Source organism: Rhincodon typus, chromosome 6, assembly GCF_021869965.1.
Source record: "Rhincodon typus isolate 14 chromosome 6, sRhiTyp1.1, whole genome shotgun sequence".
Taxonomy (NCBI): domain Eukaryota; kingdom Metazoa; phylum Chordata; class Chondrichthyes; order Orectolobiformes; family Rhincodontidae; genus Rhincodon; species Rhincodon typus.
This window is the reverse complement of record NC_063337.1, coordinates 23976284-23995362: the sequence shown is the minus strand read 5'-3', so window position 1 is coordinate 23995362 and position 19079 is coordinate 23976284. Positions and strand designations below refer to the sequence as shown.

The 19079-nt window shown below is 39.9% G+C and overlaps 1 protein-coding gene across 1 annotated transcript in view; it reads right to left on the bottom strand.

Annotated features, from left to right (window-relative positions):
- The window catches only part of foxo1a (forkhead box O1 a), an 82105-nt gene extending 68332 nt beyond the window's left edge, over window positions 1–13773 (bottom strand). The window contains exon 1 of the mRNA XM_020526795.2: window positions 12742–13773. Coding sequence (XP_020382384.1) covers window positions 12742–13338 — 597 coding nt within the window. The 5' untranslated portion in view covers window positions 13339–13773. The remainder of the gene's footprint in view (window positions 1–12741) is intronic.
- Window positions 13774–19079: the final 5306 nt, after the last annotated feature.

Sequence of the window (19079 nt, the reverse complement as noted above, 5' to 3'; positions counted from 1 at the left end):
TAACTATGCCTTCAGCAATAGTTCTAGGTCAAAAGACTTTTGAGCCTGTCCAGAGACTTGAGGAATTTTACATTCCGAAGCAGTTTGTTAACCCTTACATTTTAGAAGTCTGAGAATTACTTGCCCTTAAAGACTAACTTAGTTAAAATTTCACCTTCTGGCATAATTACCAAACTGTATGACAGATAATACTGAGTATCACAACCACCATTTTCAGATTCTCACAAGAAAAAGGAGGAGATCAAGGTTGCTTTTCACCAGTGTCCACTTGAAGTAACCTTAGCACAGGACTCGAGAAACATCGGCCCCTTTACAACAGTAGACTGCAGTGGTAGACTGCCTCCCGCTTGACTACAAAATTATCCACACCACAACATCTTACATAACATAAGTGGTTTGTGACATCTTATCAACTACCAGAACCACACTGAGAACATACTGTCTCCATAGGCTAGTTCCAGATTATAAATAACATGTTTCATTTATAGTGCAAGCTCACTTTTTCTTTTAGAGGGTTGAAGCAGAAGATTCCACTGACACTATCAGTTAGATAGGAAAAGCTCTGATATAAGGACTCAGGCATTCAACATGGCCCACAAGTGATTAATACAGCTAAACCACAATGTTTACCCCAAGCCCAAGAGTTATTATAGCCACAGTAATCTCCATTGAATATTTATGGCACTAATATTTATGAAAATCATCTTAGGAAATTCCTGTGGTTTGCCAATAGTTGTAAGAGATCACTGTGTTGCTGTTCTAATCAAGTAATAAATGCATATGCCATTTGTGGTCAGCTGTGGCCAAGTTAGATCTCTTGCCTCTAAGTCAGAAAGTTGTGGGTCAAGTTGCACTTCAGAATTTGAGACAAAATCTAGGCTGACACTCCAGTGCAGTACTGAGAGGTTGCTGCATTGCCCTAGATGCTGTCTTCCAGAGGAGACATAAAACCAATGTCCTTTCAGCTCTCTCAGTGGGAGCAAAAGATGCAGCAGCACTATTTTGTTTTGACCTATATTTATTGCCCAATCACCACCACAGAAAAAGATTATCTGGTCATTAGCACAATGCTGCTTGTATTTATTACGCACAAACTACTTGCCACACTTCCTACATTGCAACAGTCACTAGACTTTAAAAATACGTCACTGGTTGTAAAGCAATATGACAATGGTCATGAAAGGGAGGTATACAAATGCAAATTCTGTTACTCACTTAACCCATTTAAATAGCTTCCATAAAATAATAATTGCAAAGGTAATCATTTACCAAAATTAATTTTAATTGAAAAGTACATTTGGATCGCATGTGTAAAATGTGAATGTTTTAGTCAATCACAGAAGAATTTATAATTCCTATACATGAAGCAGATCACTCAGTATGGTGCATACAGAAAGACCAGAGTGAATTTTCCCCAGAGTCCATTTATAATGCTAAATGCACAGGAATTTGGAAGTAGTCATAAATGGGAAAATCCAATGGGACACCACCAAGGGATATAACAGAATTGCAGGGTCCAATTACGAAATTAATACCAAAGTACATTTACTAAAACTACCGTTAAGATTTTGACTTAAAGTTATCAGTCCATATTTCATCAAAAGGAAGTACGGTAAATTGAACAAGACAATCAAATCAACAAAGCAGAGTTTAGGAATGCAACCAGTGCTCCTCAAATAACAATGAAAATTTGGTCCTGTTTGAAAACTGTTCAACTTGGTTCTATGACACATTTGTGTGTGTACCAGCCTTTTCCTAACTTCAATGATGCCAGAGTTACATGTGTCTCTTATTCCAAAAAGTGAGCTGCATTGGTGGATGGAGAAAAGATATTGACGTTTGCAATGCTGCATTTCAGTAGAATTCCAAGTCCAAACTTTAACTGTTCTAGAGACTGAAAAAAAAAGGGGGTGCCAAAGACATTGTGTTATAACACAATATACAATATAATACCATATGATTTAGATAAGAAAGTTGAGGGAAAAAGAAACACAAAAAGGAAAGACAAAAAAGGTATCCGACCCACACCTGGAACCCACCTTTATAGACACTTTCTTCCCAAATATATATTATATATATCTGAACATGTCTGAAGAACAGCCGTCAATGTCTCCACTTCAGAATAAGGGTGGAACTTCATGTACAAGTCAAGGCAACTGTATCATGCAGTGTGTATGGATTCTTTTCAAGCTATTGCAGGCAACAGCTGCATCATCTGGCAATTTACAGCACACATGTTACCAAATGAAAAACACTCTGTTTGCAACTTCAACACTGTCCCCTATGACAAGGGGGCATCAGCTGGGCAGAGTGCAAAACTTTCAGATGGTAGGATTCCCTCAGCGATAAATCACTGAAAATGGCATCCAAATGAACTTGAATTCCTCCCAATCACATGGTCTACATGCCCTGAAAGAGTGTGTATTCAATTAATACTTAGGAGTAGTCTGACCACAGAAACATCGTGCAATTGATGACATTTAATACGCAGCAATACATATTGTTTGTGGTTTCTGAAGAGGAATAAAACACAGGAGTTTGCTCTCAGGATAACAGGACAAATCACTCCACCTTTGCTTGCTCTACTGTCGAATTCTAAAAAGCAATGGAGTACTCTGCCTTGACATTTTATGTTGTTGCTTCTCAGAGACCATCTCTGGCACAAAACAAAAAGGCAATGATTGCAATAATGGAATATGTAAAAATGTTTAATTGGGCTCATTAGGTATAGCTAAAAAAAAAATTGGCAAAAGTCAAGGAGTACTCTCAGCTATTCACTTTTGCAACAGAAAACTTGCAGTCAGGTATAAAGGTTCTAAGTTACAAGGTGACGGCTTTGAATTGCATGGCACCATCGACAATGGGCTGCACATTTAACTGTAGGGAAAATCACCTGGGTCTCCAACATTTGCAAGGGGGTTAGTGTGCAAAGTGAATCTTTGCCCGATGTATACACAGCAGATGGATTCTGATGTCAATCAGTGCAAAATACTACTTTGAACTTTAAAATTACATCACTTGTGTCATCGCTCCAGCTCACGTTGTCTCTCAACTTAGTCAAATGCATTCAGTAGGAGACAAGATCTAACACCAGCAGTCAAGAATCAACTATCTACAGATAAGTTGCAGGGCGATTTCTATTGCTATGGTTCTACATATATTTGGTGTTTCCAGGTTGTTGCAAATTGTAAAAGACAATAAAGAATTGAATGGCAGGTGGTAAGGGCCTTTTGCTGTTTCTATGGCTTCTACACAAGCCATTACTCCCTAACATTAATAAGCATTCCCTTAAAATAGGGCTCAAGAAAACCATGAGCACAGGCAATATAGAACAGGGCAAGCTGATGTGAGGGAGGGGAAGAACAAGGGTTCGCAGCAAGCGACTATGCAAGACCAAAGTATACAGGGTGTTGATGAGAAATAAAATGGGCTGGGTTTATTTCAGCCCATCATGGAGTGAAACATGACAGTTGCACCCAGTCAATAAAAGGGAGAGGTCCAAGTTAGTCACCTGGCAGCAGCTAACCACGTCCCAATTAAGTGGGTGGGTGAAAGGGGCTACGCAGAATTACCTGTTGCTGGCAGAGCGATGTCAATTTCACTCATCAATGAGCCAATTGACACCCACTGTCTCTGAGCCATTTGCAGTTGTCGGTCAGGGATTAAGATGGGGATTGAAGGCTTTCGTGTACCTTTGAAAGACTCGCTGGGTTTGCCAATGGTCTCTCAGGAAGTGACTCAATGGGCACGGAATAGCCGTCAGAAACATAGCATTAGCTGGAGGGGATCTCCACCAAGCAGCAGAATAGAAGGGGAGGAGAGAAAGAGGGAACTGTTTGAGACGTCCGTTGGTGGCTGTTCCTTTCATCTTCACAAAGGTGTCAAAACCACCTCTAGCCACATTCTCGGCAATAAACGTCCCAGTGATAATTTTAGTGATCAATTTTAGTCTCCTTACTATAGGATAAAGGGCAAACAAGGAAGCTTCTAGTAAGCTACCTGGTGGCTGCCAACCCAAACAGATGGGCAATTGTTCTGTTGAGTGAATTCAACTCTGCTTGCATGTGATCGTCATGGTTAAACAGTAAGCAGTATGATTAGGTTGTGAAATGCAGCAACATTATCACGTGTCTAGCTAGCTGCCTTGATCGATAGTCCTGATTGAGGAGGTGGGTGCGAGATGATTTGAGCAGTACCTGGTGTCGTTGATAATGAATGATATTTGAAGATGCATTCACCATACTTGCCAATCCAATGAGATCACCAAACATTTTAGTACTGCATGTAAATAGTTGAGTTTCAACCCCTAGCAGTGACCTTCAAAGCCATCTGTTCCCACTGTCATTTGGGGTGTATTTCTAGAGTACTTCTTGGTCTTTTGCAGGTGCAGAATACCTCTTCTCCTTTTCAATTCTTCCACCAAGGTCCCCACAGCAGTGTCCAAAAGCATTGGAGACAACTCCCTTCCTTGTTATTCCCTTCTTCGCTCTAAGTTGGATTAACTTCCTGTGCAACTGCCAGCACCTGTTCCAGCCACAATATACCTCCTGTTTCAGTAGTGCTGGTTAGCTTTAACTGGTGCTAGCAAGATTGGAATTTGGGTCTCCTGATGATTTGTGTAAGCAAAGTTCACAGTTAGTCCTGGCTGCACAAAACAAGCATTCAAAATGAGTGGCCAGCACAAAGTTGGCATGCTTCCAGTACATCACAGCATGCAGGTTAATGACACATTGTGATCTCAGCTCCTCTTTTTTAAAAAAAAGAAATCATCAGTACTTCTACTTGACAAATCTTAACAGAAAAATCCATAAATGCCCTTGAACTAACTGCTCTGTGCCAAACTTCAGCTTTAAGATTCCACATGCAGGCTTCCTTAGCTTGTTCCTCCTCTCCAACCTTATCTTCTTTCTATTTGTATAAATCTTTCACAACTTAAAAGGATGTGCCAACTTGCCTTCCAACAATTTAAATATTTTGAATCATTGTCACTTCTGTGACAAGAGGAAAGCCTGGAAGTCAATTACACAAAGTCCAAAGAAGGAGATAAATAACCAGATAATTGTTTTAGAAATACTAATTGAAGGATCAATGCTGGCCAGAAAAACAGGACACATCCATTCCCTTCTACAAACAATGTCACAGAATCTTTTACATATACTTGTAAGGGGTAAGAAGGCCACTTATCTGACTGACAGAATCTCTGGCAATGCAACACTCCCAAAATGTCAAACTAGTTTATCGGTGGATATTGAACCTATAAGAAGGCAGTGTTTAAACCAGTTTGTCATCAAGATTCACTGGTAAAACTGGAGTCAAATCAAAATCAAAAGGAAAACTCTCTGCTGACTGGAGTCATACCTCACAAAAGGAAAATGGTTTGAGTGTTGGAGGTTAAAAGCTCAGCTATAGGAGGCTATCACTACAGGAGTGCCTCAGGGTAGCACCCTAGGCTCAACCATCTTCATCAGCTACTTCATCAACAGCACTCCCTCTAATTCTTTTCTTTTGCAGGGAGATCAGCAGTCCAGGCATGACAGTGGCTTCCAGAACTGGAAGGCAATGCTGCAATCTGCAGGAGCTTGCAGATCACCATGATTGGAATTTTAGGACAAACACGTAGCTCAGAGGGAACATTTTGCATCAATGATCTGCCTTTCATCAGAAGGTCAGAGATGCTTGTGTTCACTGATGGTTGCACAACATTCAGTAACGTTCACAACTTTTCAGATACTAAAGCAGTCTATGCCCAAATGCACCCCTGGACAACTTCTAGGCTTGGGCTTTGACATTCATGTCACACAAGTGATAGGCAACAGATCATTTCCAACAAGACAGAATCCAATCATTCCCTTTCTATACCAGTGTTGATTCGTCCACTATCAACACCCTGAGGGTCACCACTGACCAGAAGCTGAACAGACGCAGCCACATAAATGCTGTAGCTATAATAGGTCAGACACTGAGAATTCTATAGGGAGTAACTCACCTCCTGACTCCTTAAAACCTGTCCACCATCTATTAGGCATGTTATGAGTGTGATGGAATACTCAATGGATGAGTGCAGCTTCAACAACACAACATGCTTACACATCCAGGACAAAGCATCCTGATTAACTGGTGAAGGCTTTCTGATGGAATGCCATTCACTCCTTTTACCACCAACGTAGAGTAACAGCAGTGTTTACCATCAATAAGGCTCCTTAGACAGCACCTGCCAATCCCATGATCTCTATCACCTTGGAAAGAATGGTAGCAGACACACAGAAATAACACTAACTGCAAGTTTCCCTCTAAACCACATACCATGTGCACTTGGAACTTTCGCTAGGTCAAAAACTTGGAACTCCCTCACTAACAGCACTGCAGGTGTACCTATACCACGAACTACAATGGTTCAAAAAGGCAGCTTGCCTCTACCTTCTCAATGCCAATTAGAGAAAGACAATAAAGGCCACATCCCATTATTAAATAAAGAAAATTTCTGTACTAGAGATAAGAGTTTGAGCACTGAGCCAAAGTTAATAAAAGTGATGACGCTCATATGTATCATTATTCTTTTCATAGTCATTTGGAATCTAAACATTCTCCTTCACACAGGTTATAAGGCAGTTATCCCACATTAACCTAATTATGTTGATCATAATAATCTAAATCAAGACTGGTAGTGAGCAGTGAGGACTGTAGAGTTGAAACAGAGGCTCATAAAAGCTACAGTTGGAACGTGGGAAGTATTCAGATCTTTATCATGTGAACACAAGAACTGAAAGTATGATTTGAATTAATTAACCTCCCATGCATGTGATGATTGTAAAAGACGAGTCAATTGTTGGTGAGTAAGTACAGTACTTTGCTGAGTTTGAGTGGGTGGAACTGGCTCAAATCAGATAACCTCACCTGGTTAAGAGCAAAAAGAAACAGGTTTGAAACTAGCATTAATCCTAAAGTTCCAAATTTTGAACAAGTAAAGCCAACTCAATCATTTTCAAGTTAAACCTAGTTTGGATAAATGTCCAAGTTGAAAGATTTGGATTACAAATAATGTGATAATAATACATATTAGATCACAATGTTAAAAATCTATCATTAAAATGCAATTTATTCAACATGCTTTTGCAACCCAAACCTACAAACTGAACAGTCACCGAATTAGCAGCATGCATATCACCACTTAATTCCAATTATAGCTGTCAACTGTGTAGACTTTGGCTCATCCAGAACCACAGGGAGCTGTCAGACTCTAGACTGCTATCACTATATTTGTTAACCAGTTTTTGTGTTATGTCTAAGCAATTAGAAATAGCAAGTGATTACTTTCCACTTAAACCACAGCCTGAAAAAAGTTTGATATCTTCAGCCACATTTATAATTTCCTAATTGGTACTGTACTTCAATATCCCCAGGAGAAGGAAAGAATTTGTCCAAGTTATGAAGGGAGGAATGAAAAGAATAAAGGAAAAATAAGTTGCAGAAGAGAAAAACCAGTTTTGCCACAAATGATTCAAGTCCTCAAATCAACAAGAGATGTAGCATTATAGTCCTGGATGGGCCAGCTATTCCTGTCTGACGATAATATGACTGTAGGGTTCAGGCAAATTCACTGAAGGCAGTACTGAGAAGCAAAGTGCTCTCTCTATCTCACAACACTAAACGGTTAAAAATCGGAACAAGACTAAAACCACGATTACTTGAGTAACTGAACTATTGTTCAATCAGCTTGGGCGAGACAAGATACTTTCATGCTCATTTAAACCACTGAAACTGAAATATGTAGGTACAATGACTCATTGCAGCTAACACTCTTCCTCCTGCCTTCACGACTACTGCTAAGATATACCAAGTCTTTCCACCATGATTGCCACAACATAATGATTTTGGATTTTTTTTTCTCTCCATCTTCTCTATATATTTGGCAGGGTTTACTGAACTTTAATATATAGTAATTGTAAAGTCTAATAATTTTATGCAGGAAAGAAATGTTGGTTCATCTCGCCCTTTTATTCAGTATTCCCTTGGTGCACTTTTATTAATCCTGTATGTTACTACTGATTAAATTGTTAATGTCACTAAGCACACTCTAGCAGAACTGAAATATCACCAACTTTAACGTACTGTGACGTAAATCCTTAATAACAGTTCTAATGACCAACAGGCCCAACATTGCTACCAGTGACATCATTCAGTACTATGATACCATTGCCAGATACAAACAAAAGTAGGCGTGCTGACTTACCTTCCCTTACCAACACACAAATAATTCTTTAGGTAGTTTACTCTTCCTAAATTTATCAGTAGGTAACACTATTACTAGACTTAAAGAGATGCAGGTGCCACAAACAAACTATTTTAGATAGAGTAAAATGCAGTCATAAGACCGTATTTGTACACACAACACTTGATTGCAAAAAGCAACAATACAGTTTCCAAGGGTGATATTCAAAACTGGATCAACATATTTCCATCAAATAAAAAATATACATTTACCTTCAACTGTTAATACTTAAACATTAAAAACCATAAAAAACATATTTAACACATATTAGCTAATGAGTATGCTCATGCTTCAAATGGTGGAAACTAGGATTAATTGCATTACCTCATGAAAAAATGTAATAAAAAACCTGAAGTATAAATATTTAAACAAAAACAGAAGCTGCTGGAAAAGCTCAGCAGGTCTGGCAGCATCTGCGAAGAAAAAAATCAGAGTTAACATTTCGAGTCCAGTGACCTCAGAACCGAGGAAGGGTCACTGGACCTGAAATGTTAACTGATTTTTTTTCTCCGCAGATGCTGCCAGACCTGCAGAGTTTTTCCAGCAACTTCTGTTTTTGTTCCTGATTTACAGCATCTGCAGTTCTTTCGGTTTTTATAAATATTAAACTTTGGAAACTTGAAACCGGATTGCAAGTAATTAAAAATAATTTCAAGTTTTCATTTAGTTATCAAAAGGATTTGAATTTCAGACTCATCATGAAATCTAACACTTATTTACTGCAGGTTCTTTTTCCTATCTATAATTACTATCCAATAAGATAGTATTTGAATTGTCATCAATTAACCATTAAAAGATAAGCTGCAGTTTTCTGAACAGGTATACCTTCAAATACTTCTAGTGAAACTTCAAATAAATTCCTACTTTGAAAATAAATCTAGGAAGTTTTCTCAACTCAAAAATCAGGAGTAACAGGGCAATTTATATTTGTGTGTAAATGCTTCTCCACAAAAGAAGAGTATCCAACAATTATACAATTAGAAATATGTCCAATAATGGAGAACTCTATTTCATAAATCACAGGCAGACAAAGAGTTGAGTAAAAGGAGAGAAGCCATGGAGATCTGAACTACCTGCTTAAATAATAAGCGGGTGATCAACATATGAATCCTTTTCCAAGCTCAGAGTAGACTAGTCAAGGGCTATTTACAAAAGAAGGGTTTAAAGCTGGCAACTGTTCATGTTATGGCAGAAGTCAGACAGTTCCACTTTGTATAGTACTGCTGCTATAATGCAGCTTATATTTATGAATATTTTGACTCAAACTCTATTTATGCTTAAATAATGTGCTGGAACATAACTGCTTTCAGTTGGCAGTTTCCATTTGCTCTGTTTTACAGCTATATCATTCTCATGAATCTCTTGAAAATAATGGGAAAGTACAAAAGTATATGTAACTTTTCAAAAAAAGGTAAACTGTATATTTTACAATTAGTCACTATTATAAAGTTAATTCCCCTCACTTACTAACTCAATCAGCAGTCAGATTTATAGAGAAGTGAGTCATGGGCTATGGTGTTGGAGGGAAGGGTGAAAAAGCGGGATTGAAACCAGTTTAGTCATGATCTTATTGAATGGTGGAGCTGGCCTGCAGGACCGAAAGGCCTAATCTTGCCCCTAAACCCTATATTCCTAAATTCTATTTTGCTTGTTTTTTGTATGGTATGCACCCCTGTAAAACAGAGTCAGGGCATAGAACATGACTCCAGTGCCAAAAAGAAGGCAGAAGTGAAAAAAATCTCATTTTACATGAATGTGAACCAGAGATCTGTCATCTTCAGCACCTCTATAAACATGTCATTGAGTACTAATCCATTTGACATTGATGCATTTGGTCTGATGACTTCAAAGTCACCGCAATGGTTACTGAATGGAATCAATATTTTATTCCACCATATTTAAAATATTAAGACATTTTAATAAGCGATATTCACAGGTGCAATTATTAATTGAGCTGGAGCCACCCAACGTCTGCACCTGCCAGGCTCCAAAACAAATGACTAAGAAGGGTATTTTCTATTATATAAAAGAAGTTCCATGTATCAAAACGTCCGTCATTACTAGACTTTACAGGATAGGTAATTCCCACCTTTATGACTTAATTTATATTCCAAGCTGGCAGTAACGTAAACATTGAACAGTTCAAATGGGTTCAAATGAGTCAATTCTGAAAAATGTGTTATTTTCCAATCTATAAGGAAATGCATCACTGCTTATTGTGGCTGTTTTGCCGGAAGATGTAAAAATAACGAACCGTTCCGCTAGCTGGTGCTGTTTTTTTTTCGCTCAACAAAGAGTATAGCACAATTCATTTGACAGAAACGTCAAATCCATTTCCATTCTGATATCAAAAACAAGTCTGCGCCACAAAACATAGAAAATACAGCTACAAAAACATATGAAACTGTTCCAAGTTGGTGCCAGTCACGAGAGAAAGCGGAAAGCCGACAAAGGAACAGCTCACAATCTGACTCGAAGTTTTTCTTATTTATCTGAGCCGTTTTCCTTAGCTGTGTTTTTGTCCCCAAAACAACGATTGCCCCTTCTCCAAAAATATGTGGAAAAATACATAACCAGCGTGAGCCTAGTTTCCCGATAAAAGGGAAGGAGAGGATGGAGGAGGAAAGCGGGAGGAGGTTAGAATTACAATTCGTCGAGATCTTTGCGTAACTTTGTTTCTGTCAATGAGTCTCTCTCTCCCCCCCTCCCCCGGCACTGGACTGATACATCGCTCCCCGAAACGTCAAGCTTGCCTTCCCCGAATGATTGGCAGAGGGCTCTACCCAACCGGAGCCGCAGAAGCCCCTGTAAGCCCCACGCGGTGACACAGCTAATCCAATCACGTCAGGGCAAGGGCGGGACCAAGCAAGGGCAGCAGGTTAGGATGCGGATGTGAGCGACGGACGCGTGCGATCCTGATTGAAACAATAACATTCAGGGACAGACTGGCAGATGCGACCAGCCGACTGCATGCGTGATTCATCCAACAACTATGATTCCTATTGTACTAACATGACAAAATGACTAACACAGAGAGCGAGAGAGAATGAAAGGCCCCATATCAGGTCAGACAAAAATCAGGGCTGCAAGACTGTTTCCACTTAAAAACTTTAACAAAGAGAAAAGAAATGATGCGCCGTTTGAATATTGCGATGCACTCCGAACTAATGTCCGCCCCAAGATTCAGAGGCCATGGACATACAACTTAGAGTGCATCGAGAGGTGCAAACCACACCACAGACTTCAATGTGAACATGGGGCCGGGGGTGGTCATTTAAATGCAAGTCAACCAATTAAACTTTTTGAACCGGATGTATATAGTATGGTATTTTGGCAACATTTTTAAGTCTTTGGTTTAAACATGTGCGCAACTAATCTCGGACTTCCCTAGTTAGCGCATTTTAAAAAAAGGGTATCAGGCTACAGATTTCCATGTCTTACTCTTCAAAAATGCTGGCTATCCCCTGTCTTACCAGCATTTTCAAATACGACAGATTTATGATTGTTAAAGCAATGCCACCTTTTGCATCGAGACCTGTATATACTAAATTGCCATAATGGTCTGAGTTGAATTAATAATGCAGCTCATGGGAAAACCGAGGGCTGCTCAACAGTTAACATTTATTCCGAATATTTCTACATTCTCTTCCTCACTAGTCCGTCGTTAGTATCTCCCGCCCCCACCCCTTCGAAAGAGAAATTAATTGCTGGCCATACAGAAATCTACTATGAACCTATCTAATGGCACAAAACTGTTCTATTTGGTTTGGGAAACTGGGGACGTACGTCAGACAATATCGATTTATTTACACGTCACTCGTTTGCCAAGGCTATACAAGTTGTGACAATAATGTAAAATTAAAAATAAAAGGCAGTGCGTGTTCATCAGGACAGCATTTCCTGACTTTCTAACCCTGATTTGTTGTGGAAGATGCTGTCCGTTTTCTTTTCCAACTTTCATGTTGGAAATCCACCGTGAAGCGGTCAGTGTTTGAGAGAGAGCAGCCGCTTACCTAATGGGCAATTCCTTGGTAACTAAGTAGACCCACTAGAACTGTTTTGATCACACGTGCGATTTTCCACTGAACACAATATTATCCCACTCTCCAAAACAGGTGATAAAATATGATAAAATTGCCGACCTTCATCTCTGCGGGCTGCACAATCTATGATTAGCAGTAAATCATTTAAAAGGTTCAGCTTTTTTTACAGCTGTATTTTGCAGTCCTGAAAGCGGAATATTTAAACAGTGTCAGATCTTTGAGAGTCATTCCTATCATTCCCATCAGACTTCCTTCCTGCTGGACAACAACTGGCGCTAAGTGGATTTGGAAAGTGGAATAACCTTACAATATCGATTCAACCAAAACTTGTGTTCCTAAACAAAAACTGAACTGGTTGTATTTAACATGTATATACATACGTGTTACAAAGTTTAAAAGATTTTAAACTAAATATTATTTTGCACCCACCTTCCATCCAGCAGAGCTGTTACTGTCTCCTTTATCCTTGAAGTAGGGGACGCTCCTGACCATCCAGTCGTAGATTTGGGATAGGGTGAGTCTCTTCTCCGGGGAGCTCTCGATAGCTTTGGTGATGAGGTCGGCATATGATAGGTTCCCCCAAGCGTTTCTCCGAGATGAACTGCTCTTCCTCTGGGCTGCCGAAGCGGCTCCGGTCGAGGGGACTTGCTGCTGCTGCTGTTGTTGTTGGTGGTGGTGGTGGTGCTGGTGCTGATGTTGATGGTGACAGCCATCCTGTTGTTGTTGCTGTTGCTGCTGGCACTGGAAGTCACCGCAGCAATCCAGTCCGAGAACGGCGGGCTTCTGCTCATAGTCCTCGTCCTGCTCCTCCAGCACCAGAGCCGGCGATACCGAAGCGCTCACCCGGCCGGCCCCTTCCGGGGTCAGGTTGAACTCGCTCTGCCCTTCTTGCTTCACCGAAGCCGGGGACGAAGCGCAGCTGAAATCCGGCCGGGGTAAGGGCCAGGTGCAGGAACGGGGCCGGGATTGCGGCTCGAAATCGGGGTCGATCTCTACGACCTGTTGCAGCGGCGGTGCCTCGGCCATGACTGGAGTTTTGAAGTTTGTTTTCCTCCCTCTGTCTCTCTCTCTAAATGTCTGTCTGTCTCTATTCCCCCCCACCCCACCTTTCTCTCTCAGCTTTCTCTCTCAACACGCGAGGAGTAAAGAAAAAAAAACTTTTCCTTTTGAAAAAAAAGTTACTTCGTCGCTTGGGGCAGCAAGAAAAAAAATAATGTCCCTTCTGACAAAAAAACTCCAAAAAAGACCGATTTCCAATAACAGCAGAAAAGAAGCCACACAGAAAACAAGCACAAAACGATCTATTTGCTACCACACGTTGACAAAACACTAATAACAATAATACCGCTCATAGACCTTCCTGACCCTGTCGTACCATTTGTCCTACTTTCCTCTCTCTGTACAGACAAGCGCTGTATTGTACTCCGGGCCGAGCCGCCTAACCTGATGGCACTGCGTGACAAAGGGAGAGGGCGGAGACAGCCTGACGGGCGGCCGGGTGCTCCAATCGACACCGCAAGCCACGCAGAAGCCGGGGCCCTTTAGCCAATGAAATTCCAGGATAGCCTGGAACCTTCCCGCCCCCTTCTTTCCACTCCCCCGCCTCAAACACTGGCTCCCCCCCCCCACCTCCTAATTCAAGTTAGGTTGATGAGGCGGAGCTTATCAAAGTCCGCCCACCAACATGAGTAAACACATGGCGGGGAGCTTACTCACGCATAAAAACAAACACGTACAGACACACAGCCATTTTGACAGCCCGACAGTGGACTTTATATCTGAAAAATAAAATAGTACGGAGAGGAGGGCTTGAAGTCCCCCAAGAACTCAAGGGAACGTGTTTGCTCCCGACCGAAAATCATGGCTTTGCAAAATCCAGCAGGACGGTGCCATTTATTCAAGTCATGAAAATTAAAGTCGACAGACGTGCACTCAGCCTAATTCGATTTGCGGGGCAGCCTTTGAAAACTCTACAACCTGAATCTAACAGTGATTTTGGGAAAGTGCGTGAGAGTGCCCGAGACTGCACGCCCCGTTCTCCTGCAGACCTGTTGTATTTCTGGAACAGTGGTTAACCAACGTCAAATATTGACAGATTTCTTACCCCCCCCAAAAAAAAACCTGAGTCACTTCCTCACCGACAAATGGAGCAGACATTCGACTTCAGTCCTGAAATTAGTTCAATCTGGAGTTTGTTTACTTGGAGTATATTCTGCATTTTGTGGATTAGAACTGAATCCCTGAGTTCAACATGAGTTCACTCTAACTTTGTCACCCGTGTCAATACGGTTTGAGCTCCGCCTCCGACGTTACCTGTTAGGAGAGACATATGCTGTTCCCTTTAAAGTTGACAGATTTGGACGCGATGACTAAAATTGTGATATGTTTTCTTTTAAAAAGAAATAATAACTTCACAATGATGTTGAAGTTCAAAGAAGGTTGGAACAGTGACAATAGATGTAATCAGTTTGCATATTTTGGCTTCGTTTCGAAGCTAAATCTAAAGGAAGGCGTTGAAATTCGACACGATAAATGCTTTAAATGCTGAGGTTTTATCTAGAAAAAAATATTTTCTAAATAGAAACTACCATGTCAGGCTATCGCAAACTTTCTTCCGTTAACAGCATGTCAACCGAACGATTCCACATCTAAAGCAATCCTAAAACGGTGTTTTAATCTGTTTTCGGGACCCATGTCTCCATCTATTCACAAGCCGTTACACTGCAATCTCCCTGATTGCACTTCTGCTGGTTACATCTACAGTACCAACTCAATCAAGGTTACCCTACCTGAAATTAAAACATATTTTCAAAGGATATTCATGTCAGAGATTAGTCAAAGCAGCTAAAATATTTTACCAACTCAACTGGCAGGTGGGCCTAATTCTGACATTTCCAACATAATTTGTACATAAGTGATGTTAAACATTTCCATAAAGATTATTTAAATAATCGAACACTTCAATTAAAATCGAAAGCAGAAATAACGCCCTGAAGCATGCAGGAAGTGTGTTGAATGCTACAAAGAGAAAGAGTTCATGGGAGTGTTATCATAATTTTGGGTCACCTTTGCTTAGCAGCAGGTGTTGGATTAATGATTAGTGTAGCTGATGCACTTTCACTGACGGATTGATAAGGTTGATGATATTAAAAGTTGATTCCAAAAAATCAATAATTTAGTAGGGCCATGACATAACATTCAGTATACACATTATTGCCGTATGATTATTTAAAGCTGCAAGTCACAGGCTATTATTTAAAAGCTTTAAATTTCAAAAGGCTACAATGTTATTTATTGTAAAATGAATACTTGCCAATATTTTTGTAATTAACAATCGTTCTTGGTATTACTTGCATTTCCTTAACTTTTGTGACTGTCTGCAATGTAAACACAGTTAAAAATAATGTTGTCACCTAACTTTTTCTCCCCCAATGCTCTTCTTTCTCTTCTGCAGGATGTGACTCTTCCACAGGTGTCAGTGACACTTAAGTATCTAATCGTTCTTCATAAATATTCCTGACATTGAATGTTCATAAGTTGTTCCACTCTTAATGGCTTCACAACCAGATGCAGGCCCATCCTTACATGATGTCCAGATGCACATGTTTTCCAATAAGAATCAGTGAACAACTGAATATCAGCTTTCCTACAGTCAATTATGATATGACAACTGCTAAAACTGACATCCTCCTCTCATAGTGCCCCTGCACCTCATACTGCAGCTCCAGCCGAGATCAACTAACTCAGCAAAAATTGGGACAATAGTATTTACAAAGTGGAGATAAAATTATGGGTATAATTTCCATTGTGATCATAAACATTTGTAGTATGAACCTGTGCAACAGTGTTCTTCCTAGTTCACACTTTTTGTTCTTCCTAGTCCATACTTATGAATTGAAATTGTCATCATTCACATACCATGTTAATTTCTCTCTAGCTGTTCTCTCTTGTTCAATAGCATTCTGCCTAACTGGAGTATCTGAGACCCAGTAAAAGTGATACAGTACGTCATTTGTCCCCAGTTAAGTTAACATTCATGCTTTAACCTTGCACAGGTTTAATATTTATAAATATTTATAAATAAATATTTGTGATGGACTGACCTATAGTGATCAAAACACACATCTTCCAACTACAGGACCAATTCAGCCCAGATTGCTCCTATGTGTACCATCCATTTACTGGACAAACAGTGAGATTGAATCCAGACTTTAGCCGGATGGGCCTCAGTATAAAATTTCTAATCTTGTTAGAGGTACCACTGAATAGCCAGAGTGAAAATTGGACAAACATTATCTTGATGCACTAAGGAATGCACTTGGTGCTGAGTTAGGGAAGAATTAAAGTTTTCCTCAGGTATATGGTATAACTAACCTGAAATAAGAGGTTGTTCCATACCCAGGCCCTTAACACCAATGGTACCGTACATATTTCTAACCATATTGCACTTGGATTGTTTTGTTCTTTTGTAAAGAACTGTAAAAGTATTCCGGCCTACTCGATGAGGTCTCTTTTTATACATTTCCACTGTGTTCTTGGCTGCTACTCCATGTGCTCCAGGTGTGTCACCAAGAATGTCTGTTTGCTCAGAGCATTGTTTTCAGATTGGAACATGTTCCCAAGATGATGAACACTTCCCCTTCTGTGTTTTTTCTAAACATAGTAATTATGACGACACTGGACAAGAGTTCTTGATTTTGTTAGTCCAAGAGTCTAGTGTCACTAATTATATATCAATTATTGACAGATTGTGCCCAGCAATCTAGTTCAACACAGTTAAAAAACAGTTTTGTAACAAATATTCTTCTGATCTTGCTGACATATAATTTACACTTATATTGTGTCTTTAACATAAATAACAACTTCCCAATGTGTCCATGCACACAATGAGACAAAATTTGAAATCAAGTCTCATAAGGAGTTATTAGGATCGATTTAAAGGAGAAGACAGAGAATGAGAGCCAGAGGGGTTTGGGATGTAATTCAGATTTAGGGCTTGGGATGCTGAAGGCATGGACATTGATGGTGGTGAAATTAAAACCAGTGGATGGAGTAAGAGATCAAAATTGGAAAAGCATTAAGACCTTGGAAAGTTATTAGGTTGGAGATAGGGAAAGGCAAAGCCTTATGGGGATTTGAACACAAAAATGAACATTTTAAAATCAAGACTTTGCTGACTGAGAGCTAACGTAAATTAGCTGGCAAAGGGAGGATACGTGAACTGGACTTAGCGTGAATTAGGATGTGGACATCAGCATTTCAAATAAACTCTATTTTATAGACAATAGAAAGTGGCAAGCTGGCCTAGAGAGTAATAGTTGAGACTGGTAGTAACAAGGCAAGGACCAGGATTCCAGCTGCAGGTGAGCTGAAGTCGGGATGGAGAGAACTGCTATTACAGAGCTGACAGTAGACCATCTTGGTTTTGAAGATGAAATGATGTTGATAGCTTAATTCAATGTCCATAAGGATGATGAGGTTGCTAACAGTCTGATTCAGCCTTAGACATGGCCAGTAAGCAGGATGGAACTGTTGACTAAAGAATGGAGTTTGTGGCAGGACTCTGGCCTTCACAATATTTAAATACCTCCTTGTTAACCAAGTTATACTTTCACGCCTGAGACAGCATAACAACAATCTATTAGCCTTTGAAGAAATAGAATTGAATTCCGACATATATATTTTAAATCATTATTAAATGAAGTGACAATATTTTACCATGTACTCAAAACCTAGGTTCAATCCCTTCTTTTGAATGCATTAACTAATCTCAGCTGGGACAGGAGAGGAGCGTTATATTTTGCCCTGAATGCTCTGAACAAAGGGAGACCAGCAGATACCAAAATACTGCTTGCCATCCAGTCATTTCTGCTCAAAACACCTGTGAATTAAAGCATGACATTCCCATGATAAAACAATTCTTGATGACACTTATTCTCAAGGTGTGTACATGAATAATAGTGTCTTGGGTGAGGCAATGATGAGCAACTGCACTCTCACAATGAGTCAACACCCTTCAGGGACAGAAGATCAGAAAACGGCTAAGAATTCTACCGACCAAAAAGTAAATAAAACTAATTTTGAAGTGTTAAACACACCTCATCATTTCCTTCCCAATTTGAGAGTCTTGTTTTTACTTCTGCTACAGTGGCAATGGCTCTACTGCCATTGGTTTCCATGTTCTTTGACAAGGGATCTCACTCCTGCTCATAGTCTAGTGACCCCTGCTGGAAAATACCCATATGTTCATACTTTATGGCTTTAGTTGTGATGCTCATCACAACAAAGTAGATTGTTGACATTCACAGTTTTGGTTTACATATAAATGATACCACTTGGATGTGGTGTTACTGGACAACTGCCAGCTCTGCAGCAACTGCATCCTCAATAAAAGTTACGACCTTCAGGGGAGAAAACAAAAAAAAAGAAGAGCATTGGAGGAAAATGTGAAAAGTAGTGTCCATATTATTCAACATTTATCAACTAATGATGTGAAATAAAATATTAGAGCATCGTTAAAATGAAAATCATGAATATTTGAAGTCAAGTCAATGCTTGACACGTTCAGACAAGAAGTTTGAAATGTCTAAAAGAAGCCAGTGAGGCTTAATACTTGCCTTAGGGCTGAAGGAAGCTATTACCATTCCACTGCACACCATTGTAGCACTAAGCGCACAGCATGAACATTCACAATGTGTCATCAGTCCGTCTGACTTAGTCACACAAAATATAAAAGCTACAAGTGCTTGAAAGACTGGAGATGTGGT